This window comes from Toxotes jaculatrix, chromosome 4 (assembly GCF_017976425.1).
Source record: "Toxotes jaculatrix isolate fToxJac2 chromosome 4, fToxJac2.pri, whole genome shotgun sequence".
NCBI classification, from domain to species: domain Eukaryota; kingdom Metazoa; phylum Chordata; class Actinopteri; family Toxotidae; genus Toxotes; species Toxotes jaculatrix.
In genome coordinates, this window is record NC_054397.1 from 1,191,140 (window position 1) to 1,219,084 (window position 27,945).

Here is a 27,945-nt window from a genome sequence, read left to right on the forward strand (position 1 = left end):
TTGTAGAGTTTTAGCTGCTCAAGATGGAGCCAGTTTACCTGCATTATATACAATTAGTTCAGTGCAGTGGTTACCAATCAAGGGGTCAGATTTAAGGGGTTGTGAGATGATTAACCTGTTACCAGTTGCCTCTGTTTTTTGAACAATCCTGAAAATAATATACCCAAAGTAAGAAGGTTACTGTTCTTCAACACCTTTGATCATAGTTGTATCTCTGGGCTCATTTCAAAGACAACTCTTTCAATTTTACAACCAAGTCAGACTGAGGTTAAGAGACACTGAACCAAAGTTATGGTGGAAAAGGTTTTTCTTTGGCCTCATGTTTTTTTTTTTTTTTGACATAAAAAAGGGAAGATAAGGCCTGTGGCTGTGGAGCAGAAGAATCAAGCAGCATTAAATGAAAATACTCAAGTAAAGTACAAGTACTTCAACCAAACTGTACCTTGTTACATTCCATATGTGCTTTTGGTTGAGTGTTGATTAAAAATACGGCCTGTGTCATTCCCTTGGACAGGCACAAGGCCTGTCAACACTGACCTGATCTAGACCCGAGGCTTCGTGGAAAGCCTGGACCCAGATCATGTCCTTGGGTTTACGGGAAACCGGTGAGAAAATAATGACAAGACGCCCTTCCACACGATCAAGACTTTACTTCACAGCTCAGTGCCCATCGACCCCTTACAAACACAACATGGGCTCCAACAAGCAGCAGATCTTTGCACTGTCAGCAGAATCCAAGCAGGTATAACTTCCTCTCATGGTTAACCCTGTTTTTCTCATGCGTAAAAAACAGGCATAGTGCCAACACTTTGGAACAGAAGGTTAAGGACTTCAAATTTACACTTCGCTTGGCAAGATAAAAATAAAGATGTCTTTATGGGAAATGATTCTATTATATACAATTCAGAGCATAAACAAAATAAAAACACCCAGAAAATAGAATGATTAAAGCATGCCCATTGTCACACCATGAGGAGGAGGCGAGCAGCTGAGCGATTTATCTTGTGTTCACATCCAACTCTTCTCTTTATCCAAGACTATAACGAGTACAGGATATAGTTAGGAATCTCTTACCATATTAACATAGTTCGGGCATTCAAACCAGTCCAATTTGATCTTATTTTTTTGGCCAATAGAAAGGGGAGAACTATATCAAATAATTTTGAGATACAGATTTTTGTACATCTTGTTTTCCCTCTACAGACTCAATGTATTTGTGATATACTTCACCATGCAATGTGAACCAAGCAGGGTACTGTCAATAGAGGAGTAGTATAGCTGTGGACAAGCAGGGAGGACTGTGAGAGGTGAGTCTCTGAAACTGGACTTGTTGGAGGCCATGATCCTCAGCTCCAGGAACCAGTTAAATCAGGGATTGACCTGGGAGCAGCAGACGTATCCATAGCACCATGGCAGCAATGCTCCTGCACGACAGTCAGTCAGGATTACTGGAAGCCCATGAAGATAGTTCAGTAAGCTGTCCTTGGAAAAAATAAGAAGTCCATATTAAATGAACTGAAGGAGGTCATAGTCTAATATGGAAAACCTTTGAGGCGTAGCTTGTCCGAAGACTGATTATACACAAACATGTCTCAGCGATGAGTCTCTTTGTATTATCTAGCGGGCACCACCTTCTCCCTGGCATTCGGTTTCCCCTTACTCACACCACCTGGCTTTGGCCTGGTCCTGGTGGGCATGGTGCCAGAGCAGGACTGGGCGGTGGCTTCCTGGGAGGCGCTGCGTCTCATGGTTGTTGTAGTCCTGGGTGGTAGCATGGGGACGGTTGGGGCTCGGACTGAGAGGGGCTGCCGGGACGGACATACTCTTTGAGGGGAGGGGCTGTCAGTTCTGCAGTGGGTGGAGCTAAGGCTGCGTCGGGTACCAAACAGGACTCGCAGGGGCATTCGAGGGCTGCCAGATGGGGCAGGGCCAGAGGGACGGGGACATGATGAGGAGGACCTGGGAGAGACAGGTTTGGATTTCCGTTGGGTGTTGAGAGTGCTAAGTCCTATTTTCTGATTCCTGTGAACAGAAGAGTGAATTGAATGTGTTATTTCCTTAAATTTTATAAAAAATATTTAATCAAACTGCTTCAAAATTTAAGCTCTAAAAAACTAAAAGGATGAAACAGAATCATACCCGTTTGCGAAGGATGGTGCTCCTTTGGTGGTGCTGGAGTCTGGCAAGGAGAGAGGAGAAGGAGCAGCAGCAGCAAGTCCCCCTGAAGGCCTCTTTATGGGGGTGACGGGCCTGGGGATCCTGCTCCTGCACTCCTTAGAACCTTGCTCTTCAGTTGGTTTGAGGCGGGAGCTCCTCCTGGACTCGTCTGAGGTATGCGTGTCCTCCTCTGAGCCGGTGGTGGATAGGGTTTCAGAAGCCCTCCGACGTTCATCATCCCCAGAGGACAATGATGATGACGTCCCAGACAACATCCTCCTCCTCATCCAGCGACCCTGTTGCTTCTGGACCAACAGTCGGGCCAAGTCCAGCTGCCTGGCCCGCTGCTGAATCCGAGCCCGAGCTGAGAGGGATGAGGACTGCTCTGAGCCTGAGTCCTCTTCAGAAATGAGTACAGGGATTCGGCTTCGGATTCTGGGCTTTATGGCAGCTGGCAGTTCTTCTCCAGTTGTCTTAAGTTTTGCAGCTTCGTCACTGGATAATGGCTGTTCCTGTGACAGATCTTTAAATTCATGAACTGGTGACATTGCTTCCAGGACAGGCTCCAAAGACTGAGCCAGGACAGTTGATGGACCATTCTCAGTTTTGGGGTGTTTGTCAACTGGTGCAGTTTGGTCTAGTACCTCTGGAGTCTCTTCTGTCACTGGAGCTCTGCCGTGCTCACGCGTGTCATCTTCTACAGGTGATTCCTTCATGATAGCAAAGACTTCCCGGTCACTGTCCTTGGCAGAGTGTCCATTGGAAGACATGACATTGAGGTGTGATGTCTCTGCAATGTGGATGAAAGTGCGCTCAACTTTGGTGAAGGGAGGTGATGCTGGAGCGATGGGAGTGGACGGCCTCAGGTCTGACCTGAGAGCCGGGGACAGACGGCCAGTCTCAGAAGGTTCAGGCTGAACTGCCTCCGCGACCAGGAGGCGGTCATTACGGGAAGTGAGGGCAGACGGTGTTGCCAGTTCAGCCTCTAGCCCATGATCACCACCGGATGGAGACTTGCGAGTGTCTCCAGGTGAGAAGAGGACAAGGGTTTTGGATGCGTCCTCCAGGTCAGGGTCTGCATCAGCGGCTGAGGCATGCTCCCGCTGTGCCCTCTGGTCCTCAGCCATGAGTGTGGAAGGTGCAGCTTCCTGGCTACGTTCGGTACTTTTCTGACTGGCCTCACTGTTTGACTCACTCTTCGTGACGTCGTCATCCTTTGGCCCAAGGGGCTCTGGGACTTCTTCGTCTGGCGTGGCAAAGCTCCGGCGCTGAGGCAAGGTACCAGTCAACATGACGGTAAGGAAGTCAGCCCTCTTAGCCTGGAGCTGAGGAAGGATGTGGAAATGTTCCTTCTCGTCACCCTGGCCCTTTGTCCGGTAGTCTGGGGAGGGCGGCAACGGGGTGCTCTGCTCCGTGGGCGACAACACCTGGAAACAATTAAACAACACTTTATATTACCAATAAATCAACTTAAAACAAAACAGCACCGAATTCTGAACAATAACATCAACATGGAAGGAGTTTACTGATACCAGTGCATGAACACAAGGACTAGCATTCGTTATCAGCTTTTAGACTATCAACATGTATGACCAAAGAAACTATAAGAGGGGTGGAATTCATATATTGTGTCCATATAAAAAAACAAAAACAAACAGACAAACAAAAAACAAAAAAAGGAAATATATTGTTAAACAATAACAATAAACTTCTCTTTCTTCCTCACCAATGTCAGTACCACCATTTTTTAAATCATGGTGATAGTAATTGTGCTACGACAGAAAAAAAAAAGAATGTACATTAATCTTTTAGAAGAAGCTAATGTGTAGCGCACCTCAGCCACTTTTGCTAACGGTCTCTCTCCCAGTAAGAAAGACCACAGGAAATTACATATTTGCCCCCAAAACCATTTTAATGTCATTTTGGTTGTACACAAGCTTTTCAAGATTGTCTAGATTACATACATTGATATAAAAGGCACAAAAAAATGCATTGCAGAGTTTATCCTTAGACAGCACGCAGTCTGATATCAGGTGATTTTCAAGTGTTTCCCTTCATAAAGATTTAACATACAGTCTGTACATACATACTAAACCCCGCTAATTATCATGCTATTAGAGATTAACTGCAAACCTAATTACTTTCTACATTTCTGTATATATGTACACAATTATTTGGATTTACAAAAAGTTTAAAATACATGCTTTACCTGTAAATTATACAAGCAGTACTGTACAATCATATAGTGATAGAAAAAAACAGCTTACATGTATAATACACGTGAAAGACACTCACGGATCATCACACTGAACTAACACTGTGAGCTCTTCAATCGTCTTTACCTCGATTACAGACACTCTTTTATTGCAAAAACTTTGGAAGGAACATTCAGGCATTTTATGAAATGATCTCGCTTTTTGGTCGTCCACACAGTCAGATGAGAACGTCTGAAAGTACAAAGGTCCAGGAGGCGTTTAGCATAGCTTAGCCTGACTTAGCGGAGACAGGTTAAAAATACTAACCTAGCTCAATTAAAGCTAACATTAAAATAAAATCAACCTTCCAACAAATGTAAAGCTGTCCGAATCCCAGGTTGAGTGTTGTTTTTTGAACAATTTGAACTAGAAAGTTAAAAATGAGACGTTGTGGTGAGACTAGCAGCACTTAGCATTTCAGCTATCTGTTGAACAGAAACCGCTGGGTGCAACAGCAAGTCCTGAACCCACAGTGAGGTTGTTGGTCGAAGCTTTGTTCTTGCTCTACCATCAACTAAACCTGTTGTCTTAGAAATAATAATAATAAGACGTGTGTAAAGGTGGGAGCTGAGGTAGTAGTTTCCCCCGCCTCCAGTCTTTGTGCTAAGCTAAGTTAAACACATCCCGGACCTGACTCTGGCCTGGACACTGATGTCCATCTTGTTTGGGGAAAACAACCCATTTCGGACTATAAGACTACAAAGATTCCTTAAAATGTCCAAATGTTCCTCTGAGGATCAACTACTAGTGACACAAGTGATTTAATGTGGCAGCTTTGATAGATGAGATCCATTCCAATCTGATTAACAAACTAGTGAATGTGACATACAGTCTAAACAAAACATGGACACGAGTGTTCACCTCTAAAGACACAATGTCTGTACCTTATCTGTACAATTTCACCCTGTTATTTTATAAAGTTCAGCATTCACATATCAAATATGCAGTAAAATGTATGTTGGGGGGAGGAACGTAATACTTTTGTATTGTATTTAATTCTGTTGTGAGATTCATGAGGTAAATGTTTTGTAGCAGACTGAAAAAAGGTAAATTCTCACTCGCCTACTGTAGGGACGAACATCTAAAGACATAAAGGTTTCAGATTTGCAGTATTGTTAAGGAGATGTAAACATAATTTTTGCTGTCAATAAAAACCTTCAAAATGTCGATTTTTCTGGGGCCTGACTTCTGGTTTGACCACAGAGCAGAGCAGCTACTCTTCCCCATCACATTTAAATACTGCACTTCTACATATCAGGAATTTCTAATCAACGGGTTTTGGGATTTTCTGAAAATCACTTTACAAATTGCAATCGCAGGTTTAATATCTTCTGGCTTAAATCAAACGAACATATACAGTATATTTTTCAGTTTGAACAACACGAGTAGTAGCAGTTCAGCTAGCACAACACTCCAAACAAAATGAAGTTCTGCGTTTTCTCACGGCCACACAGGCCTGTTAGCAAGTGCCGTATTTTGGCAAAATGTTCATTTGTTGAAATTGTGCAGTTCATTGAATGAATCGTCAGAGTCATTATAAAAACATGCTCACAGCACCACACTGAGAAGCCATGGAAAAGCCTTTGAGAGCACATTTTGTTTGGAGTGTGCTGCCAGCCTTATAAGCGCTACACATGTAAAGGTTTGAAGGTCTGGGTCTTATTTCTGTTGTTTTGGCTTTAACTCCTGTGAACCATAATGTATGACTGAAGTTAAATGCACTGATGCCTTTTCAATGGTTTCACTGGTTTTAATTCCAGCACGGATTGATGGTGCAGCACTGAACCTCTGTGATGAAGCTGCTGATCAAATCTTATCATGGCTGATGGGAATTATGTCCAAAACAGCACAAATGAGACGCAAACGTTTCTTCAAAGAAAAACACGTCATCCACCTACAACTGTCGCCTCCAACAGCCACTGGACTCTTGTATTAGGAGAAGTCTACGATGTTGTAATAGCATCATGCATCGTGATCTCCTCCACTAATAAACAAAACACTAAATGTAAAAGTTGACATCAGCACAGCAGAATAAAAGACGTGATGAGAGACTGTGGACTAAAAAAGACTCCGCTTCCTGTCGTTTTAAAGTCAGCTACGGACTCGACAGCTCTGATCCGTGAGTATCCCCTCTTGGAACGGTGTGAAATATTTACAAAAAGATCACAGACGTTTTTCAGTCAGAGGTGTATATTCACTGTTTGTGTTGTAATTACAGTACAGTGCTGTTTTTAGTCGTCTGACAGTCACAGGTGCGCGTCGTACAAACAGTAGATCTCATGCAAAGAGTGGCGACAGTCGGTAAACAGTCTTTGTTACGGCAAACCGTCATTAATGCTGCAGATCGTAGTTTTTTTTTTTTTTTTTACTCAGCGTGTCCTCAGCAGAATGAGCACACTGACAGCTTCCTACCACCTGTTTTAGCTGAATGTGGCACTGCACTGCACTCATGGTGACACAGGACTAAACATGTATCAGTGACAATCTTGTACGGTAAGTGAATCATTTTTGCAGGTGTGCAAAATAAAGTTCAGAGTTAGCAGCTAATCCACATCATACATTCTCTGAGTGGTTGTACTCTAATGCTATGCTAAATATAAAAGGGGCGGGATGTCCTGAACGCAGCGTGAAGCAGCATGAAAACAAACTCAGGCTGTGTCGCCATCAGACTGAGGCCGTAACGAGCCTCAGCGTCCGCCGACAGACACCTCCTGCTCAGGCTGAGCGAACGTTAACGCCTCAAACAGAAGCTTAATGAAACAGCAGTGGTGCATATTTAGTTAATGTAGCCCTTTAACACATTTAGAAATCAACAGTTTGGCTTTCATTGCACACAAATGGCCGTCCTAGCTCGTCTCATGGAGCAAGATTTTGGAAAGCGTTTTTCGAACATGTTGAGGAGACACAGCTCGGACTCAAAGCAGCGGACCACACACAGCTGCTTTGGTCTGACGTTAGCAGCGTTCAAATTATTAAGCATGGTTTTACAACTCAACACTCAACCATTAAAAGACATGTTTCTACTGAAAGCCTCCAGGACGGAGCAAGAACTCATTTTTGTCTTGCTTCTTAAAGACGAAACCTCTCACTCAAAGGGAGACAGACTGTTGTGCTGGGGAAAATGTCAAAATACAAACCGACCTTTTGCTTGTTTGTTTCAACATGATGAGAGAGGCTGAACGTGACAAATCTTCTCAAACCGATCGACTCAGTTTCAGTTAAAAATACTCGCTCGTGTTTGTTTTGCTGTTTGTTTTTGTTTTTTCATTTTCTTGTTGTTTCCAAATGGACTAAAAACGGTGATATTCAGAAGTGCACAGACACTAAACAGACAGTGAAAACAGCTGCTGAGCGTGGAACGATTCTTCCACACCAGCGTTTGTGGTGGTAAATTGTATATGTCGCGAGGGAACTGAAACTAATTCACACTCCAGCTCAGGAAAGAACTCTTTTCTTTCTCTTGTTCCTGGATCAAAGTTAAGATGTCCCTGGAAATGTCAAAGCCTACGACACTAAAATCACTTTTTCTGACGCACAAACCCAAAACCATAAAATCCAGATTTTCACAGCTTGGTCACTGGATGTAAGATGTTTGCTGATTTGACTAAAACCAACAAGTGACACAGAAATGTCCAGCTTGTTTTCAAGGGTCAACACAACACTGACACAGACTCTGGCTACATTTACTATGCTTTTCCTTACAATACAACTGGTGCTGACTGTGCAGTAATTCTGTTTCATTACTTGTGAGACGGAGAAAGTGATGATCATCATCCCTCGCTCTGCTCCGCCGGAGCCATTACGTGATGATAGTGGTGGTTTCCGTTTATCCCATTAAGCACTTTTCACATCACATTTGATAAAAATCTCAGATCAGTCTGATTTTCTTCCGTCCACGCAGCCGCTGTTTCCGTTTCACTTGACCGGCAGATCATCCATCACAGCTAACTTTTTCACATCTTCGTTATCATTGTGTTTTCTGGTGGTTTTCAAACTGATGGTGCTGATGAGTTTAAGGACGTTTCAAGTCTCTGCAGGTTGATTCTCAAAGAAACCAAAGGCTTCATGGAAGAAATAAAATCTAAAAACTGATAATATGATTTGAAAATGATTAAAAAAAAAACACTAACCACCAGAATGATCATTTAAAGAAGTCTCTTTTTTTTGCTATAACATCCCACATTATTGCATCTGTGTTTTGCATCCATATAATGAGACCCTCGGCTCGGTCTGATCCCGCTTCTCTGCTTGCCTCTGTGATAAAGTGCAACAGTAAAGTGATGGAGGAGGAAGCACGATGGAAGTAAGACTGTGATCCAGACACATGACAAGATGCCAGAACCAGGAAAACCTCAGTACGACAGCAAAAAGGATCTAAACACACAACGAAGCTCGGAGTTTATCTTTTCACGCTCACTGCCATTTACGGGATGGACGAATGACCAAAGGAGCAAAAGATGACTCATGCAGCCTTTAACAAACCCAGACCAACAACAGCCTGAATCCACCATCGGACCGACCTTCGACGATTATTACAGCATCTCCACCAACAAAACAACAACATGAAACTAATCTTATTAACTGCATTTTTTAGCTGACAATGCTTATGAAACAGGATCAACCTTGTCCTCTGGAAGACCTGAATTTAACTCAAACACGACACCCAAACATGGAGCGATGCAGGAACGACAGTAAAACGCCATGAAAACAACCTGCTGCAGCTCCGACTGCCTGTGGTTCCTCAGAGAGTTTCTGAGCTTGTTATGTTGAGATTACGACTTCATTATTTCATTATGCCGAGACAATAAAGTGTCTGTGACAGCAACACGATGTGTCGGCCTCCTTCCTTTCTCCTCTGTCACTTTCCCTTTTTGTCTCCACTGACACAAATAGGCTCATGATACAGTGGACTTAACAGGAAACGCAGAAGCCTGTTATCATGATAACGACACGTGTAACTCCTGATCAATACCAAACTGTTTTTGATATCTACAGATAGCCTGATCATTAAATCCTGATCTCAGGATAACAGGCTAAAGGAGGCTAAATGCTAACGCCAGCATTGTGGTGTTGTTTCCCAGAGGAACTGCTAAAATATTTCACTCGAAACCACAAAGGTGAACCTCATGGTGGCGCTAGAGGAATAATCCAAGACTGGTTGGACTGGTCAGCAACCATCTTGCTAAACTCATGAACCAATTAAGCCATAATCTCTAGATAAAGGTCCTAAAACAATCGGTACGAACCACAGCTGCTTCAGCAGGAGATCGCGACGGACACGAGGAAAGAAAGGTTGTTTTTAACATAACTACACTATAACTCTGTACGATGTTCGCCTCCCTACACACTTAGAGCTCCGCTTTTATCTGCAAACAAGCAATCGTAAAAATTTGACTTTTTGAAAAAGAAGCACAAAAAAAAAATCTATTAATTGAATTATTAAACAGGCTCATGGTCATTTCATAAAATTCATTTTAAAATGTGAACTTTCCAGTGAATTATTTAACTGAAATAAACAACTGCTCCATTCAGCAAACATTTGTCAGAAGTTGTGAATTTTGAGGTTTTATCTTGGTTTTTTTTTTTTGTTTTTTTTTTTTTGTTTTTAGCTTGTTTAGCAAAACCATGTCTTTGTTGAATTCATTTCTTAGGGTTAAATGTTGTGTAGTCTACTTTGTCAGTTTGTTTTCTGTCTAGTCATAATGTTTATGTAGGTTTTAACATCTTTATGAAACATTTATATGAAACTAATATTGTGTTGTTTTCTTCTACACTGACATTCCGGTGAAAAGTCATGGGGTTTTATTTCGTTGTTATGAAATGTCATTGTGTAATTTGTTTTTTCTAAAACGCTGCTGTGTTTTCTTTTTTGTTTCATTTTTTTTTTGGTGAAACTTTTGCACTTCAGGGCCACCGTACTTCCGCCCAGAGACGCAGCAACGGTTTTTGTCCTAAAGGCTGTGATTGGCGATCAAAGGGATCGATCAGTTATCACGCCTTCAGAAAAACCTTTACACAGAGAAAACTCACACTTCTCTCTTCACACACATTTAATGAAGCCAGGGTCAGAGCGAGACGTGCGGATCACCGGCTCTGAGTCGGTGGAGACGCATCGTGAAGCGGTGTCGGTGTATTGCTCGGTGGGGGGGAGGGGGGTGATGATCGGAGGGAGGAGAACGATTCCGAAACCGCGGTGCAAAAACTCGATCGCCGGGACGACCTGCATTCCTCGACGATTGCTCCTTCACTTCAGCAGGAAAAGCAGGAAAAATAAATGCACAGATAAAGTAAAGCTTAACAGTCTGTTAGCAGCCCCACTCCGTTTCACTTTCTTCTTCCTCTTCACAGAAACAGGGAGGAAATATTCAGTTTCACATTATTTCCAGCTGTTTGCCAGGTGTGTGGCGTGTGCAAATCAGGTCTGCAGAGAGGCTTTCAGAGTTTATTGCATGGAAAATATTTCCTGTCGTCAGCACTTTCATCCTCTTCTTCTGTTCCTCTGCTGGAAAAGCAGTTGGTAGAGCTACGTGTGTGTGTGTGTGTGTGTGTGTGAGAAACTCTTACCAGCACAGCGGTGCTGCCGTGTGCCAGTAATATGGCTTAGTGTGTTTAACTAAGGTGTGTGGTCATTATCTGGCTCTCAGTGTGTTCACTGTGTCTGTTTGTGTATTTGTTTGTGTTTGTATCTGCAGAGCTGGCCTCGAGTAAACACAACCAGCAAATTACGACTTTGAAAACAAGTATTTGTTTGATTTTTGTTATTTGATGTATTAACAGTTTACTGGTGTCCACAGATCCCAGTGTGTCCTCCCAGCTCACTGCTGAGATTTTTAAATTAAAGACATTAAGGTTTACAAATGATTTTAGGTTTTATGTGGAGTCCATCTTTATTTACCGACTGTCCCGGACTCTTGTTGTGGACAATGGACATTTTACTGAGGATCAAATCATTTTCATTCTGCTCTGGGCCACAGAAACCAACCCTGCACGTGTGTGTGTGTGTTATGTTTGTCCCTGTATATGTGTGCGTGTGTGTGTATATGTGTCATGTGTGCGTGTCAGTGTATTTCACATGTACGTGTGTTCTGAGTCCGTCTCTCAGTCCTCTCAGCTGTTGTTCTTGTTCATGAGCTTGGCTAACATCTGCTGCAGCTGCACCCTCGGCATGTTCAGGACCGAGTGTCTGAGCCGCGGGCTGCCGGGCGTCGGCAGGGTGCCGGCGTGCCGCCGCCGGCCCGAGCTGCCGGCCATGTTGGCGTGGGCGGGGCTGCTCTCGGCCGAGCGGCTCCTCTGAATGAAGCTGCCTCCTCCGTGGGGGTACTGCTCCGTCTCCAGGGTGGAGGAGGAGAAGACGTAGGAGGCCAGCCTCCTCAGCTGATTGGGCCGCGGCTGGTGCCTTTCCTCCTCCAACTGCAAACAGACCAATCAGAGAGAAGGACGGAGGGAAGGTTAATAAACGGAAACACACTCTTTGCAAAAATAAATGCTATGTTTTCCTACGGCTACATCCCAACACTCTGATTTCACTTCCTGCCCTCGTCTCCTTCCCCTCCCCGATCAGACGTTAGACAGGAGAGAGCTAATTGGTGCTCTCGCACATCTAAAGCCTGCAGCTGATTGGTCAAAGGTCATGAGGGGTGGAGCCTGGGGAGGGAAGCTGAGGGAGTGTTGGTGTAAATCTGGCAGTCTGTCTATCACATTACAGCTATCACATGCTAGATAGAAGCTATGAAAATCTTGTTAGCTGTGTCAGACTAGCATCCCTCTAGCTGGAAAAATAGCGATGAGAATACTTTCCCCCACAGAGAAGCACAAAGTCACCAGCACGAGCACTGCACATACTGTAGCTCACTACTCTACAACAGTCTGAGCCTGGACAGCTGACAGTTTGAGCTTCTGGTTTCTGAAGGAAAAATTTACCATTGGAGATGCAAAAAGAAACAGGGAACACAAAAGAGAGATGGAGTCATCAAGCACACAAAACACAGACACACAACGGAGGAAAAGAAGGGAGGAAAATGTCTGAACAGAAGGAAAAGGAAGAGGAGGAACAGAAACTGAGTGAAAGAACAGAGGTAAAGGACTATTCCTAAACTGTGCTTACCCCGAAACATCACTTTATTTCTTCTTGTGTTGTCCCAATGGCACCCTCGCTCTTTTCTCTGTCTCCTCAGGTGAGTCAAACTCGACATACTGTGTACTTTTAAAGCGATAGGTCGGGGGCAAAGGCATCAGTAGTTATGTGGAGGGGGGGGGGGAGAATTGGAGAGGAGTAAAAAAGAGAATGGCAGTCCTCGATGGCTGGCGGCGGAGAGCTCGCTCTGAGTCTAGCGGTGAAAATCGGCACGGAAATAAATGGAAGCAGAGCTCGCTAAGGTATCGCTACAGAAGGTTTCGTGCACACGTTTCAGCACCGACAAGGCCGTAAACGATAAGACGTTACACTGCAGATAAAGGGAAATATCAATGATGATGGAATAACATCCAGCTTGTAAACAGCAGCCGCCAAGTATGGAGGACCAAACCTGACTTATCAGTAAATAAAGAAATGAGGGCATGAATAAATCAAATGGTCACATAAATGTAGAACTGAACTAAAAGGCATCAATGGATAAAAAAAAAAATTAAGAAATTAGAAAATATAATCAATAAATTACACCCGTGAAGAAAAATCCTGCTGAGGGAAAATTAAATGTAAATCTTAAAATCAATGTGAAATTCAGTGATTCCACATTCATTTTCCAAGAAACCAACCAGAGGAGCATATTCAGACTCCCCGGAGGTTAAATCCTAAACCCCCCCACAACCTGTTCTCTAGTGTCACCATCAGGACAAAATTTTCTCCACCACAAGGAGTACACAGAAAAATAAAAACAAAAATGTAGTGCCATGAAATATCCTGATCCCCTCTCTGTTCCTGTTCCCCTCAGGATGAACCCTCCAGACAGTAAAAACTCCATGAGCTTTCCTCCACTACTGGTGCGACTCATCAGGATGCACTGCCTCCACGTCAGCAGCACTTTTTACTGTTAGTAATAACAGTGAATGACATTTTCAGTTTTATATTTTTATTAATGCCACATGTTTTTCCCTAATTAGTCAGGTTTGCTCCTCCATAGCACAGATTGACTTGGATAATGTTTTATTTGTTTTATAAGCTGGTCTGTTAATCACAACTTTTTATCATTTAGCTCTAAATGAACTGCTGAATATTTGCTGTTAAAACAGTCTGATTTGTTCAGACTTTAGAAACAAATATTGTTTTAATATTTACAGCTGTCAGTTTTACCATGAACTCTCTTTTCTTTCCGTCTTAAATTCATATTTCATTTACGGAGGCCGAGAAGTCCTGAAAGGTAAGATTTTTTTTATTTTTATCTTGTGCACACAGCATTTTATTTTAAGAAAAAAAAAACATTGTCTTTGGGACTTTGCGGCCTCTTTATTAAATTATTAACGCTTGGTCTTTTTTTAGTTTTCTGAGTCTTCTCACCTAAACGCAGACGTACATGTTTCATATTCTCAGAGGCACCTTGTTGTTGTGTTGGTGTCATTGTCAGTTGTGTCCACGTGATCTGAATGTGTTGAATGATGGTTGAGCATCTGGACAGATGTTTCTGTCGTTCCTGTGTAGATGCAGCTTGTTGTAAGAGCTGATATAAGACGAGTCGTACATTCGTGAGAGTGCGACTGCAGCCTGAGTGAATTCATGTGTGTTCGTGACAGAACACCAGGGTTCTGGTTTTCAGTCGGACGTCACGACTCTCATGTTTAAACCAGACGGTCAGAACACAGTTTTAATGTTAATGTAAAGTTCCCAACACAAACATGAACATCTCAGTGGTTTTTAGTTTTTGTTATTATGTCTATAAACAGAGACCAGAGTTTCTTTTTAGCGAAGAAGCACACGGAGCACAGTGAACCAGCAGGAGCTCGTTTTGTGTTCTGGCCGACCGACGGGATTAATTATCTCCAGCTGACAGAATCGTCTGGTGACGTCTCGACAAACTAAAAATGATAAACCTGTGTCTCAGTGTTCAGTCCAGTCTGAACACCGAGACGCAGATCACTGGATTCACAATAAAAAAGTGAACTTTCAAGCATCATTTTATCACCAAACTGAAGACAGTGGCTGAACATGAAGAAACAGAAAAGGTTTCACGTGTCGGGAAATATTTTGCCATGACCTCTGACACCTTCCCTTCCTGCTGTCATTTATCGCTGCCAGTCATTTAACCAGTCTCATAAAACTGTGTCAAACATGAACTAAGTAAGAATTTAATGTACAAACTGAAATTTGCCAAAAGCAACTGCTTCTGCACAGAGAGCCGAGCCGGGCTGAAAGACGCTGAGCAGGAAATCTGCCCAGCAACAGACTACGGCCTCAGAGTGACCATCAGGCTGAACCCACCTCTCTGACAGAGTCAACACAAACTCACAACGATGAGCTTCTCCAAACTCGTCTTTACTGAAGAGCCGTCACAGAACTGATCGGCCATTTTAGCACTCAGGGGTTTATGACGTTTATTTTAACTTTTAGAGTGAAAAAAAAAACCCCAATGCAGGCAGGTGTTAAGTAAAGGTGTGTTCACTCCAGGCTGTCTTCCACCCACCTGCAAAGTCACTAAGAAAACTGTCACCTGGCCAGTTTGTGTTTTCAACTTTCCATCACAGCTCCGACCCAGGACTACAAATCAAGATCCCAATGGACTGTGTGATAAGGATGGATTACGCTGAGCGTCCGCAGAGCCAGAGTGTTTTTTTAAACTCTACAACATCTGCACGACAGCTACACTGTGGGAAGATCATGGTTGTGGAAAATAAACTACAGTTATGGTTACGCTGAGTAAAGTTGAGCTTTGTGACTCAGCACACCCACATCCACTGCCAGACATCCACACACTGAACGCCGAGCAATCTGTGCCAATTCGTCGTGGACGTTAATTCCTGGGACACTGGGCTGTTTCTTTTTTACATCCGTCCATCGACAGACATCAAACATGGACTCAGTCACAGTATCAATAAAAGTGTGTGTGTGTGTGTGTGTTCAGTGTAAAACCAGGTGGTGAAACAGTGTCACTTTGACTCTAACACGAGAAAACACAGCAGAACAACAGAGGATGAAAACATCATCAGCATCCTGACATGTAAAGATCACGGCTGCAGGCTGAGTCGTACGGGACTCCAGCCTCTACAGCTGCAGCTGTCTCCATTCACTCCCTCAGAATTAAATGATGGTCCAAAGCAAAAGTCATGGGAAAAACCAAAGAAATGGAAAAGATTTAAACTCAGCTCCAATGACAAGGAAAAGATGGCAGCATCGTTCACACAGCTGAACGGAACAAACGGGTGTTTCTGTGTGACAGGCAGTCGTGGAAGAATCGAACCATCAAACCATCGAACCATCGAACCCTAACCACTCGTCGCTTTACTTCAGTCTGACAGTTAAAACTATTCAGAGCTCAAACTTTCCACTAAGACAGAGCTGAGACGATATGACAGCAGGACCTGGACACGAGTCTGAACTGAACTCATGTCCAGGAATCCAAAGTTTGGATGCTACAAAGGCTCGGTCACACTAACGCAACGAAACGAATCCAAATGTCTTCAGCAAAAATTTGGTTCCTATGAATCTGCGATGTGGTCGTGGTCTTTGTATCAGGGCTGCTGATCATTTCATCCAGTAACGAGTTACTGAAGAGGGGAAAGGCTTTCTGAGTTAAGCCCGAGTTTCTGAGTTAAGCCCGAGTTTCTGTTCAGCTCTGTCAGAGATCGTTCGGCTGCTCGTAGGTGAACGGAACGACTGCATGTGACGGGTGTTCAGCTGCAGGACGGTGCTGCCGTAAACCTGTGAGACAAACTCCTGCAGGAGTCTGCCTGCCTGTCATCACTGTGACATCTGTAGAGGACACTTCCAGCATGAGTCCAGATGTTTTGCTCACTACCTCTGACGGGACCGGCAGATGTTTTGTCTGAATCAATTAACTGTGTACCAAGCGATCAAAGGTGGTGAGAGGCTGACCTGTCCAGGTGTATCTACCTGCCTACAACTTAGATATTTAAATCATCCATTTGTTGGTTTTATGTTGAATTTTATTTGGAGAATACTGAGCACTGATGCTTCTGAAAGGGTCAGATTACTTTTGTGAACAAAATTATTCTCAAAAAAAAGTGTAGTACACAATCAAAGTGGAGGCGGTCCCTTTACTTCTGGGCCAATCAAACGGCAGTGTGAACACAGCTTAAAGCTGCAGAGTCTTAATCGAGGCCACTTCTTCACCCTGATTTATCCCCACTCTGGAGTTTTAACTTCAGCCTTCTGCTGCTCTCTTTAATCCTTAAGTGAAGTTAAACTCTGTAAAATCATCGATACTGACAAAGGAGGAACTGGGAATGAGCAGAACCTCCGATCATGCTGGATCTGTCCTGTAAGCTGCATGTTGGCAGACGGATAAGTGAGGCGGAGAAGCTGCTGCACGGCGATGAATCCGTACAGGAGCCGTCCGCTCCGCTCATCTGTCCACCGACATGCCATCAGGGAGCTCAGCTCTCCTCTGATTGGCTGGCTGCTTCTCTTACCGGTCTCTGAGGTCCAATGGGCTCCGACTCCCTCCGGCGGGGGCGTCCTGACGGCAGCGAGTGACAGGGCGACTGGGCGGGGCTCCCGCCACTCCTCCTCGACGCCTCCTCCTCCGTTAGCGTTAGCATCCCTCGACTGCCCTCCCTGGTGTGAGTCTTTGGACGAACCACCAGCTCCGCCCCTGCAGGAAAACAATGCGTTAGCCGCCGTCGAAGTCTCCATTCAGGCTCTGGAATTTCACATTTAGTGGTTTACATAAACGAATGCAGCTCTGAGGAGTTTGATGTCAATGCTAATGTTAGAAGAAGTCTGTAGTCACATGAGCAACAGTCATGAGAACAACTATCACCTGTCCAAATTTTAAACACTGTAGGAATGTAACAGAAACGATTAAATAAGAGAAGGTCAGAGCTTCACCGAACGTCACACCGTGAGGTTTTGGTTTCAGCTCTCAGTCTCTGCTCCTACCTCCGGTTCTGAGCCTCCTCCTCTCCTCCTGCTCCTCCAGGGGGCGGAGCTCCTCCGGCTCCTCATCAGTCGTCCCTGATGTGGTTGGTTGGAAGTCTCGTAACTCCGTCTCTTTGTCGATGATTACCCACTCTTTGCTGTCGAAGTCCTCCTCCTCGGCCAACGGGACGGAGCGTATGAAGGCGTTGCTGTGCGCCTCCTGGTCCACGGACGCCACCGACACCTCCTGTCGGCCGCTGACCTGACGATCGCCGCGGCAACCGGGGTCGACCGACAGCATCTGGGCTGGCTGGGAGGAGTAGACGTGACGAGACGGAGAGCCGAGCATGTCCATCCTAGACCTGGAGGACACAGACAGACATGTAGAGACAGTGACTCAACAGTAACTCGACAATTTGCTGGAGACAGTGAGGTCTGTCAGGTCACTTCAACAGCTGTTTGTCCAAAGCCACATCAGATCTAAGGTCAGGCAAGACCAGTCCAAATAAAGTCTCAAGCCTTCAGTGGAAACTTCAAGTCATAAGTCCTGAAGTCTCCTTATCGTTTATCGTCCATCTATACAACCTGTGTCATCCAGAGCCTTCAATAAAAGAGCATAACACACACGGCAGCTGTTCATCTCAGTTTCATGCTGTCAAATCATTTTCCACAGGGAAAAATGTCTTTTGCACATTTAAACTTGTGTTTTCAGAAAGAAAATCTAATAAATAAAGTGAAACAGCGTCTCCAGCTCTGAAAGCTCCTCTGTCCGTCACCTCTGTCCGTAGGCGTCGGCTCGGCCCTCGGCAGCAGACAAGCGGTCAGATTCGGGGCTGTTGACCCGGCGGTACCGTAAAGACCGACCCTGACCTGTCGGTGACTCTGGGGCTCCGCCTCGAACCGGCGACACCGGACATACAGCCCGGCCTGGCTCCTCCTCCTGAGCCCCCTGAGGAAAGACAGGAAGTGATGTTTAAGGGTCCCACACAGCAGCATTTTAAACACTTTCATTAATTTCTGCTCAGTTCAAACCTTGTTCAGGCTGATCCTGAGTCTGTTGCGGTTGAAGTCAGTGTCCTCCCAGGCCTCTCCCGGCTCTCCGGCGTGCTGGACGCCCGTCTCCCCGGGGGGTCGACTGGGCGGGGCCGGAGGGGCGTTCTCCTGATCACTGAGATGTTCATCCTGCAGAACGTCGTCGGTGTTCTCCCGCTGAAGATCTCCAGGAACCGGCGTCACGATGGCTCTGTGGACAGACAGCATACGATTTATTATTTTATTAAGATTTATTATTATGTCCTTCATATTCTGTGAATTCCCACAGTGACATTCAAGCTGAAGAGGCACCGTTCTGACCCAGTGCTGGAGATCTTTTACCGAACAGTGATCCACGTGTGGCAGAGCGGTGTACAGGTGACTACCTCAGAGGGGGCGGCAGCCAAATTTGAACCGGGTACAGTTTTTGCTTGTTGTAGGCTCAGTCTCAGAGCGTTTTTAGTTCTTACCCCACCATGGCGGCAGTGGGTCGGGTGTTGTGCTGTGGTTGGGTAGAGGCACTGGTCGACAGCGTGACATCACTTCCTCCCTTCTCCCAGTCGAAAGGCTCGTTCTCGGTGATGATTCGCTCCTTCATGCTGTTCTCGAACACCGACATCAGCAGCTGGACAAAAGAACCACGCGGACTCGTTAAACTGAAGTAACGTCCAGATGTTGGGACTGAGGCAGAGACGTCCTGCAGACAGGCCACATCACTTTACCTGGTAGTCTGGTTTGGTGTAGTAGTCCAGGCTCTGGACATGCTCCAGGAAGGTATTAAACTCGGCAGGCATGTGTTTGAGCAGCATCCGATGTTCAAAGCGCTCTTTGATCTGACCGACTTGTTCCTGGAGAAAAGCACCAAAGATCACTTTAGACCAGGTGAAGCTCATCAGGTAAACGGGTCTAAACCCAACGGACAATCAACGCGGCTCAGTTTGTGTCTGACTGCAGTGGCTCAGGAGGCGGTGATGCTGTAAAATAAATTACTGTACCTGCATTATTTGATTTTCTAACAACCTGGAGACCACGCAGCAAGACACAGAGCAACATCCTCATCGTCTGTGTCCACCTGATGAGTCCAGTATTCCCTCTCTGTTTTAGGTCTCTACAGCTCCTGAGGGAACTATCTGGCTCTTTAGCTGCTAAATGCTTCACTGTGTTCACCAGCTGCTCTGACTGAGTCTGTCTGGGCAGAAGGTTTGTCAGGAAACAGCTGCTGCTGGAAACACTGAGACCTGAACCAGAGAACATGAGCCACGAACCAAACGCTAAAAAGCCCCGTGGTGCTGCAGAGGTGGAGGGATTCTCTGAGGCTCCACAGCTTCAGTCGGACCTGTCACATTACACCGAGCATCATCTGATCCATTTCTTCGTATGGAAAATTACTACTGAAGCTTAAAGTGTTAAAAACTGTCCAACCTTATCTTTGATCTTTCGCCACGGCAGCTGTCCAACAGCGAACTCCACCAACATGTAAAACAATGACCACAGGTCGTCATGGCGACCCATTTCCTGCAGGAACACAACAAAAGCACATTATAAGAAAATCACTGGAGTGAGCTTCAGATTTCATGTTTACAGGGAAAGTTGACTGACAAGTTCTCCACTTTCTGATCCACTGATTATTATAACAGTGCGTCTGACTTCATTTTGAGATCCGTTCATTTAAACATTCATATATATGTGAAAGTTAAAAATGCAGCACTGACCCTGTTTTTATGAGCGTTGACTGAAGCGTAGCGGACCGTCCCTCTGAAACCTGCCACCGTCCTCGGCTGAGCACAAGACAAAGCAAAGTTAGAGAGTTTCTGAGCTACATCCTGCTGCTCCAACTCATAAACATTTGTTTGAGCTAAATCCTAATTTACGTCCATTTTACCACAACATCTTGCAAATGTGGGCATTAAACAGAGAGGAAGAGGAGCCAGCTGCTAACTGAAAGGTTTTCCTGTGATACCCGGATCTTTCGTTGTGCTGTCCTCTGTGCTCGCCTCATGTTTGCTGTTACACCTGTGTGCTGAAAAACACATCAGGTTCTCGGCTTGTTGGCGTCTGTCCCACCTGCTGCTGCAGCAGCTGACACACACCTGTCACCGCGGTCTTATGGAACGGAAGAACTTCTTTTAAATTTTGACTCAGCCTTTAGAAGCCACATCAGGTGTGTGGCTTTTTGTTTACTTGTTGCAGCGGGAAAATAAACTGGCTCACAGCGGCACTGTCGCATAACGATTCTCTGATCGAGAGAAAACATCAAACTAATTTACTTTCTGACTTTACAGCCCAAACCTTTGGATTTCAGCCCAGAGAGAAACTTTTACTGGACTTCACTGAACAGAACTGAAACATAATGAGCAAAATAACCAAATAATGACAGAAACAGAAACATGAGCAGAGGGTCACACTGCATCTACACAGCCTGAGTCCACAGCACGGAGGGGGGGGCATGTACGGGAACACACAGGGGTCAAAACGTTTTATTTAAAAACGAATGCGTTGATGAAAGTTTTCTGCTGCAGCCTCAGCTGCTTTCACTGCAGCGTGAGATGGGTTTAACCTGTCACACATGTGAAAACGGGCTTAGTGTTAAAAATATTCTGAATAGTATGAGCACTGAATCACATGACAACACTGAGCCTCATGTATGAACCACTCACACACACAGATTTCTAGTTTTCTCCTGGGTACCTGACCTGTCTCAGAAAACACAGCAGCCTCTGTTCTAACACCTGACACGACGCGAAATAAACCCAGGACGAGTGAAAACGAGTTCACAGCGTCCGGAGAGGAAACCTGACAATCAGAGCCGAGACAGAGGACGAGCTCAGACACGACTGAAAAACACGAATGATTCTGACCTGAGAGTCCGTGACTGAGTGAGAGAAAAGACCTGAATGATGAGGACTCTCCTCAGATCGATGAGATCAATGAGGGAAACTTTTCCTATGATCAGCGTCGCCGTGTTTTCGGCACAAAACAGCCATTTATTTACGAACTAGAGTTAATTCTGTTAAACTAACACAGCGGTTTGTGCGGATCTTCTGAGAACTGAACACTGGAGCAGTCAGGTTTTTAGATTTTTCAGGTTTCCCTTTGGTGGTCGGCTGGTGATGCGACTGTGACCCGTCTGTCGCTATAGAAACCACTCACAATCCCCGGGTAACCATGGAGACGATGGAGAAACGGGAGGCATGCACGTCAAAATCATAAGTCCAAAGGAACTGTAAGAAAAAAAAACATAAAAACAACACGGAAACGTAAAAAGATGGAGATAAAAACAAAGTCAACACAAACATCACAGGACATAAATCACTGATCAAAGAAGCAATGACAGGTGATCAATACCGAGTGGACATCATGAAACTCAGCTAACTGATGTCAGAGGGCTCATTCATCCAACCTGGGTTCAGTCAGACGAGGACTCACCTGGGAGGCTGATTTTACACGTTTAACACAAAAGTCAGAAACATGAGATTTGATTTTTTTTATAGTGAGGTTCTATAATTCTATAAATATTTTGTTTTTGCATTTACTTTTAGTTCTTTGAACAAAATGTTTTAAAAAAATGAGAAAACAAACAGAACTCAGTCCGTATTTTTCTCATAAACCTGAGATTAATCTGAGAGCTGCTGTTCTCCCACGGGACTCTGACTCAGAGTCAGAGCACAGCGAGTGATCGGCGTGTTCAAACGGACACGCAGCGTTGGAGGGAGCGCCCTCAGAGTCCCAGTCCCAGCATCAGAGACAGAGAGACAGAGAGACAGAGCTATTTATTCCATCCAGATGATTTATTCATCGTCAGAGCAGCTGCACGCTAACAGCAGAGGCAGAGAGCTGACCCTGGATCAGCTGGACTGAAGCTGCTGTTTCACACCAACACTGAGCATCATGTGGAGTCTGAGCTCAGCAGCTGTGGCTCAACATGACAATCAACCGCTTCTCTGATTCATGTGTCTGACCTGCTTCTTCTGCAGCTGAGGCTCATGGGGATTGTAGTTTTTAGACCCGTACGAAACAGTGATGGACGAAACCTAATTTCTGAGAAATTCAAACTGTTAGCTAGTTTCTAATTTAAAGTTTTAATTTGAATTTTCATTTGGATGGAAACGTGTGTGTTAATCAGCGATGACTTCCTGTTTGATCAGAGAGAGATGATGGAGGGATGAGGGAGAGGAAGGAGAGGAGGAGGAGAGGCAGCAGGATGAAGAGTCGGGGGGGAGGGCATCCTCTCACATCATTCGACTGAAGCTGACTCAGCTTTAGAGGCAGAGACAGAGAGAGAGAGAGAATGAGAGAGAGACACTGGGAAACAATGGAGGATGGGTGGAGGACAGGAAATAGAGAGAGAGAAAAGGCTGGGAGGCTAAGGTCTCTCGCCCACTGACGCATCATAAGAGCATCAAATATTCATCTCACTGCTGCAACAGAGGCAACGCAACACTGCAGGAGGGAGGGAGGGGAGAGAGAGAGAGGGAGGGAGGGGAGGAGAGGAGAGGGGAAGGAAGAGGACAGGAGAGAGAGAAGAGGAGGTGAGGAAGAGGAGGAGGAGGGAGACAGGAAAGATGGAGGAGGAGTTGGACAGTAAATGGAAGCAGCTCACGTACTCACTGGTCTAAAAATAGCTCAGAGTTCAGTCTGATGGAGAGACAGAAAATAAATGAGAAATGAAAAGAGAGAGGCGAGCAGCAGACCAATCACAAGACCTGGAACGATTTCAGACTTTTCACAATAAAAGCCTTTTCTATTCAGACCTTTCAGTGAAGAAAATCCCATAATTCAGCACCAGGATCTGTTAAACTCCTGCTTTGTGATGTGTCCTGTTATATATCAAACATGTGATCAATGCCTCTGATCTGTTATTGATCACTGACACACACACTGCTCAGAACTCCAGGCCTTTAACAGACAGGAGGAACAGCACAGACTCACAGTCTACGCTGATCTATTGAACTAATGTGCTGCAATGCAGCAAACACACCCTGATTCACTTCAGCCTTTATTATTCACTTTGTTATTTTTCTTTGAAAGCAGCTTCACGGAGCTGAACCCACGCGGAAACAGAGGAAACACTACGTGTTGCGTATGGAAGCCCACTGTTCTTCATATTTAACATCATTCTGATGAAAGCAGGAATGTTCTTCCATACGAATGAAAACAATTTGACCACACTTTTGAATGTTAGGATCATCCGCTCCGGATCCAGCCAGTAAATAAACTCTGAGCAAAGATCATTTCATTCATCACACTTCAGTCTGATTCAGTGACACAAACTGAGGGACAGCGACAGACACGACGCCGGTGTCGATAAAGGTTCTTACCGGTCGGACCTCTCCGGTGGTGTTGGTGTACTGCCGCGCCAGACCGAAGTCCAGCATGTAACACTTCCTGAAGGTGGAGGGAAGCCGGCCCATCGCAAAGTTTGACTGAAGAAACAAAACGACACAGAAACAAACAGTAAACTTACAGAAAGTTTTTCAGTCTGTCTTTAAACAGACGAACACGGAGACAGTGGCTGTCTCTGTCTCCGTGTTCGTCCTGTCTTCATAACGTGATGCGATAAGTGATGGGGAGAAACCCAGTTTTATCTCTCTGCTGTCTCTGTGTTCATCGTGCAGAGACAGTAACACAAAGCGTAAACAGCTGATGGTTTGTCAGCGTGCAGCATCAGTCCTGTCAGACGGATGATGAAGCAGATGCCTGCTGTGTGAGGAAGAGGATGAAGGAGCTGCTACGAATCACTCGCTCGTCTGGCTGATTAATGGCACAGCCGCGGTAAAACTTTACCATCGGCACGATCACATGTCAGCTGGTTAAAAAATGAATGAATGAAATAAAAACGTGTGAGTTTCACCACAGGAGAGAATCTCTACTGAAGAGTCTGTGGACACGAAACCTGAGCTTCATTAGAGGAGACTGAAGTCAATCTGTGTGTGTACAATGTGACAGTTTATAAATAAAGTTTGGATTTGATGAAACCAAACCTCCTCCACTGTCTGCACTGAAACCTGAACCGGACTAAAGACTGATCTGATGCTGTTCGTGGACTGGATCTTATTAATAACCACCGTGGCAGCGGAGCTGAGGCGGAGCGGGGAGGTGGAGCGGGAAGGTGGAGCGGGGAGGAGGAGCGGGGAGGAGGAGCAGGGAGGAGGAGCAGGGAGGCGGCAGGTTTTCATTCCTCACCCTGACCTTCCTGATCCTCCACACTCATCAGCGTTTGTCCTCCAGCTTTTGTTCCAGCTCAGCTCATTAATATGCAAATCTTGTTCAGCACCGTGCTCCAAAATCCTCTCAGCATCCTCTTCTGTCCTCGCTGTTATCGGCTTGTTTTCATGTTTAGAACTGAGGTTAAAAACTGGGAATGAATTTAAAACCCTGCATAAATGATTCCAGGCAGGAATCTTTCACAGGCTCCCGTTATAAATCTGAAAATGAAGGAAAACTTTCGTCCACTTGGATCAAATTAATACCAGAAATGCTGCCGACCATCTTCAGCCCTGGATGATTTTTTTTTTCTTTTAGATTTAAAAGTTAAATGTGGATACACGTCTGAGTCACACCCACAGCTATAAGGCTGATGAGCCTTCCACTGCCCTCCGACCTTTCATTTTGCCCTCAGTTTTGCACCTAAGGCTACAACACTCCGACGGGCCCTCTACAGAAAAGACAACCCCGCCAAGAGGACTCGTTCTCATTGTACCGGTTTGATGTCTCGGTGCAGGAAGCCCACGGAGTGGATGGCTTCGATGGACTCCAGGATCTGCTTCCCGAGCCGCAGGGTGGTGCTCATGGTGAAGGTTCCTCTGGGTTGACTCCTCCGCAGGTCAGCCAGGTTACGGCCCTGCAGCGACACAGCGACGGTCACTCAGCTACAGCATCCACAAACCTCTAGTTCCACTTCTGTAAGTCTCCAATAAAAACATATGTTTGCAGGATGCACACAAAAGTTTTGTGTCTGAAGCTGCAGTTAAATATTTCCATGTCTTTAATTAAATTATATATAAAATCTAATTTGAATGCAGGACTTCACAGAGTGAAGATTTACTGATTTATAATGATAACCTCTGCAGCAGTCTGAGCTCGGCCTGACCGTGTTACTGCTCAGATTTAAAGGAGGGAGCCGCATTTTTGGAAAAGACTTTCTATTTAAATTTAAAGCTCTGATTCTCAGCAGTAACGTTCCTGACGTTCTGTAAATATCTGCTAACTGCACACAGGCCACAGTCATGGACAGTCTCCCTCCACACCTCTGTGTTGTTACCCTTCACAATAAAAGCCTTCAGTCTGTAGCGGTCCACACTGTGACTCACCTGAAGCTGCATGACCACGTAGTTGAATTTGTCGTTTCTCCCGCAGCCGATAAACTTACAGACGTGGTTTTTACCTGAGGGAGAACAAGAAAAGTGCAGATGTTCATTCACATGTGGTGCACTGTAAAAACATCACTGTCAGCTCAGTGAAACCAGCTCATGCTCGTTAGCATTCTGCGCAGCGTGTGCTGAGCCTGAGCGGTGTTTACAGGTGACACGGTGTCTGAAGGTGTGGGCGTTCTCACCCTGCAGCTTCTTCAGCACGGCTACCTCCATCTTCAGCACCTGTTTGGGCTGCTGGGCCGACTCCACCTTCAGCGCCACGTTCTCCCGCGTCAGCAGGTCCAAGGCCTCGTAGATCTCCCCGAACCCGCCCCCACCGATCTTCTTCAGCTGGGACACGTGACGCAGAACAGACTCGGGATCAGTTTAGTTTGCTTTCTGGTTTTAGCCTGAATCTACGAGACTGAGATTTCAACCATTTAAAGAAACTCTCTGTGTGTGTTGAACCTCGGTGGTTCAGTGGAGACAGTTCATTGATCAGTGAAGTGCAAACAGCCTGCAGGCTCCATGCTGCAATCTAATTGGCTGAGACAGGAGCTGCATTACGTAACTTCTTACTTCAGAGACCAGAGGACACTTAAAGGACCACGGCCGTGACTTTTATACGTATCAGCCCTTTAACTCCCGGTCACAAGGAATTTAAATGACTTTCTTCACATATTTCCCAAATCCTCCATCGGTCTTAGGACCCGGTTTCTTTCTTTTCTGTTTAAATTTCATTCAATTGAAAATCAAGAGTGAGAGAGAGAAAATCCATCACACGATGTTTCGTCAAAGTGAATTTAAAAAAAAAGAAAAAGAAACTGTAGAACTCAGAAGTTTTAAAGCTTCACAGCAGAATGAGCGAAGTGACCGGACTCACCACTTTCCATCGGTCTTTGACCATGCAGTTTGGCGGCAGGATGTCGGCCTGCTCGGACGTCCCGTTCATGTTGGCGTTGTCCTGGGGGCTGGGGACTAGGCACTGCATCTGCCAGCCAGACAGAACACGAGCAGCTCCCAGCTTAAAAGAGCCATTTATCTGTGAGGAGGGGGGAGGAGGGGAGCAAAGGAAGCAAGAAAGGAAGGAAGGAAGGAAGGAGGGAAAGCAGGACAGAAAAGTCAGGGGTTTAAAAATCTCATCTCGGCACTGGGCAGCATCCAGTCCAACCACAGCCCTGTGCTGGGACAGTCGCAGCAGTCCAGTATATAAACAGGCATTAGAGATGGCTGACTGCCATTAGAAGCCATTCTTCAGCTGGATCAGGCTACAGGCCGGTGGGGGTGGGGGGGAGCTGGCGTTGGGTTTGGGGTGTGTGATGGTATTTGCAGTAACTGGAGCAAATATCATGTCTGCAGAGGAAGCAGTCGGACGCTCGGCTCTCGTCCTGACTGCAGCTGCAGGTTCGATGCTGCGACGGCCCGACGGCCATCGACACGAGCGAACCGTCAGAGATCAGAACAGGCTGGGCTTCACCCGATCATCTGAACTAACAACCATCAGCATGGCACGGGAACACGTCCCAGCGCGAGCCCACAGCGGTCTGATGGGACTCACACTGATCTGCTCTGAAGAAGCTTTAAGAGTTAAAGGAACAGTTTGACATGTTGTGGAATCCACTTCACGTATGTTCACACTGATCCCATCTCACATCTGTAAACATGACGCTACAGCCAACCGGTTAGCCTAGCTTAGCAGCTGACAACTGATTAGCATTAACATTAATTATATCCTGTTTGTTTTGATTTGTACGAAAACAGAAGTGAAGTGACAGTGAAGCGGTTTAACGAGGATCTGTGACAAACTATTCCTCGGCTGGGAACAGGGACTTCCCCGATGCCTCGTCACATGACGCACAGCCATTTTGGTTTCCTGTTTCCAGAATTTATGCTAGGCTAAGCTAAGCTAACTAGCTGCAGGCTGTAGCTTCATATTTATCATACAGACAGGAGAGCTGTACAAATCTGAACTCTCTGCTAGAGAATAAGGGTGTTTGCCAAAAAACATGTTAAACTATTCCTTTGAAACTACTAATACTGATAAGAGCTGAGCACTGTTAGTTTCATCACAGAAGCCATAACCATGTAGTTACACGTGGTACCATAGGTGATTTTTTCCCCC

The 27,945-nt window shown here is 45.3% G+C and overlaps 1 protein-coding gene across 1 annotated transcript; it reads right to left on the reverse strand.

Moving 5' to 3' along the window:
• Positions 1-702: 702 nt before the first annotated feature.
• ttbk1a (tau tubulin kinase 1a) lies at positions 703-26,829 on the reverse strand. Its single transcript, XM_041036319.1, has 15 exons — positions 26,707-26,829; positions 26,027-26,174; positions 25,782-25,855; positions 25,172-25,312; positions 23,790-23,894; positions 20,184-20,249; positions 19,894-19,986; positions 19,194-19,319; positions 18,942-19,096; positions 18,472-18,682; positions 18,216-18,388; positions 17,461-17,801; positions 16,992-17,173; positions 2,140-3,584; positions 703-2,022 (listed from the first exon to the last, which is right to left on the reverse strand). The coding sequence occupies exons 1-15, from the start codon at positions 26,812-26,814 to the stop codon at positions 1,614-1,616; spliced, it is 3,777 nt and encodes a 1,258-aa protein (XP_040892253.1). The 5' UTR covers positions 26,815-26,829; the 3' UTR covers positions 703-1,613.
• Between the last annotated feature and the right edge of the window lie 1,116 nt (positions 26,830-27,945).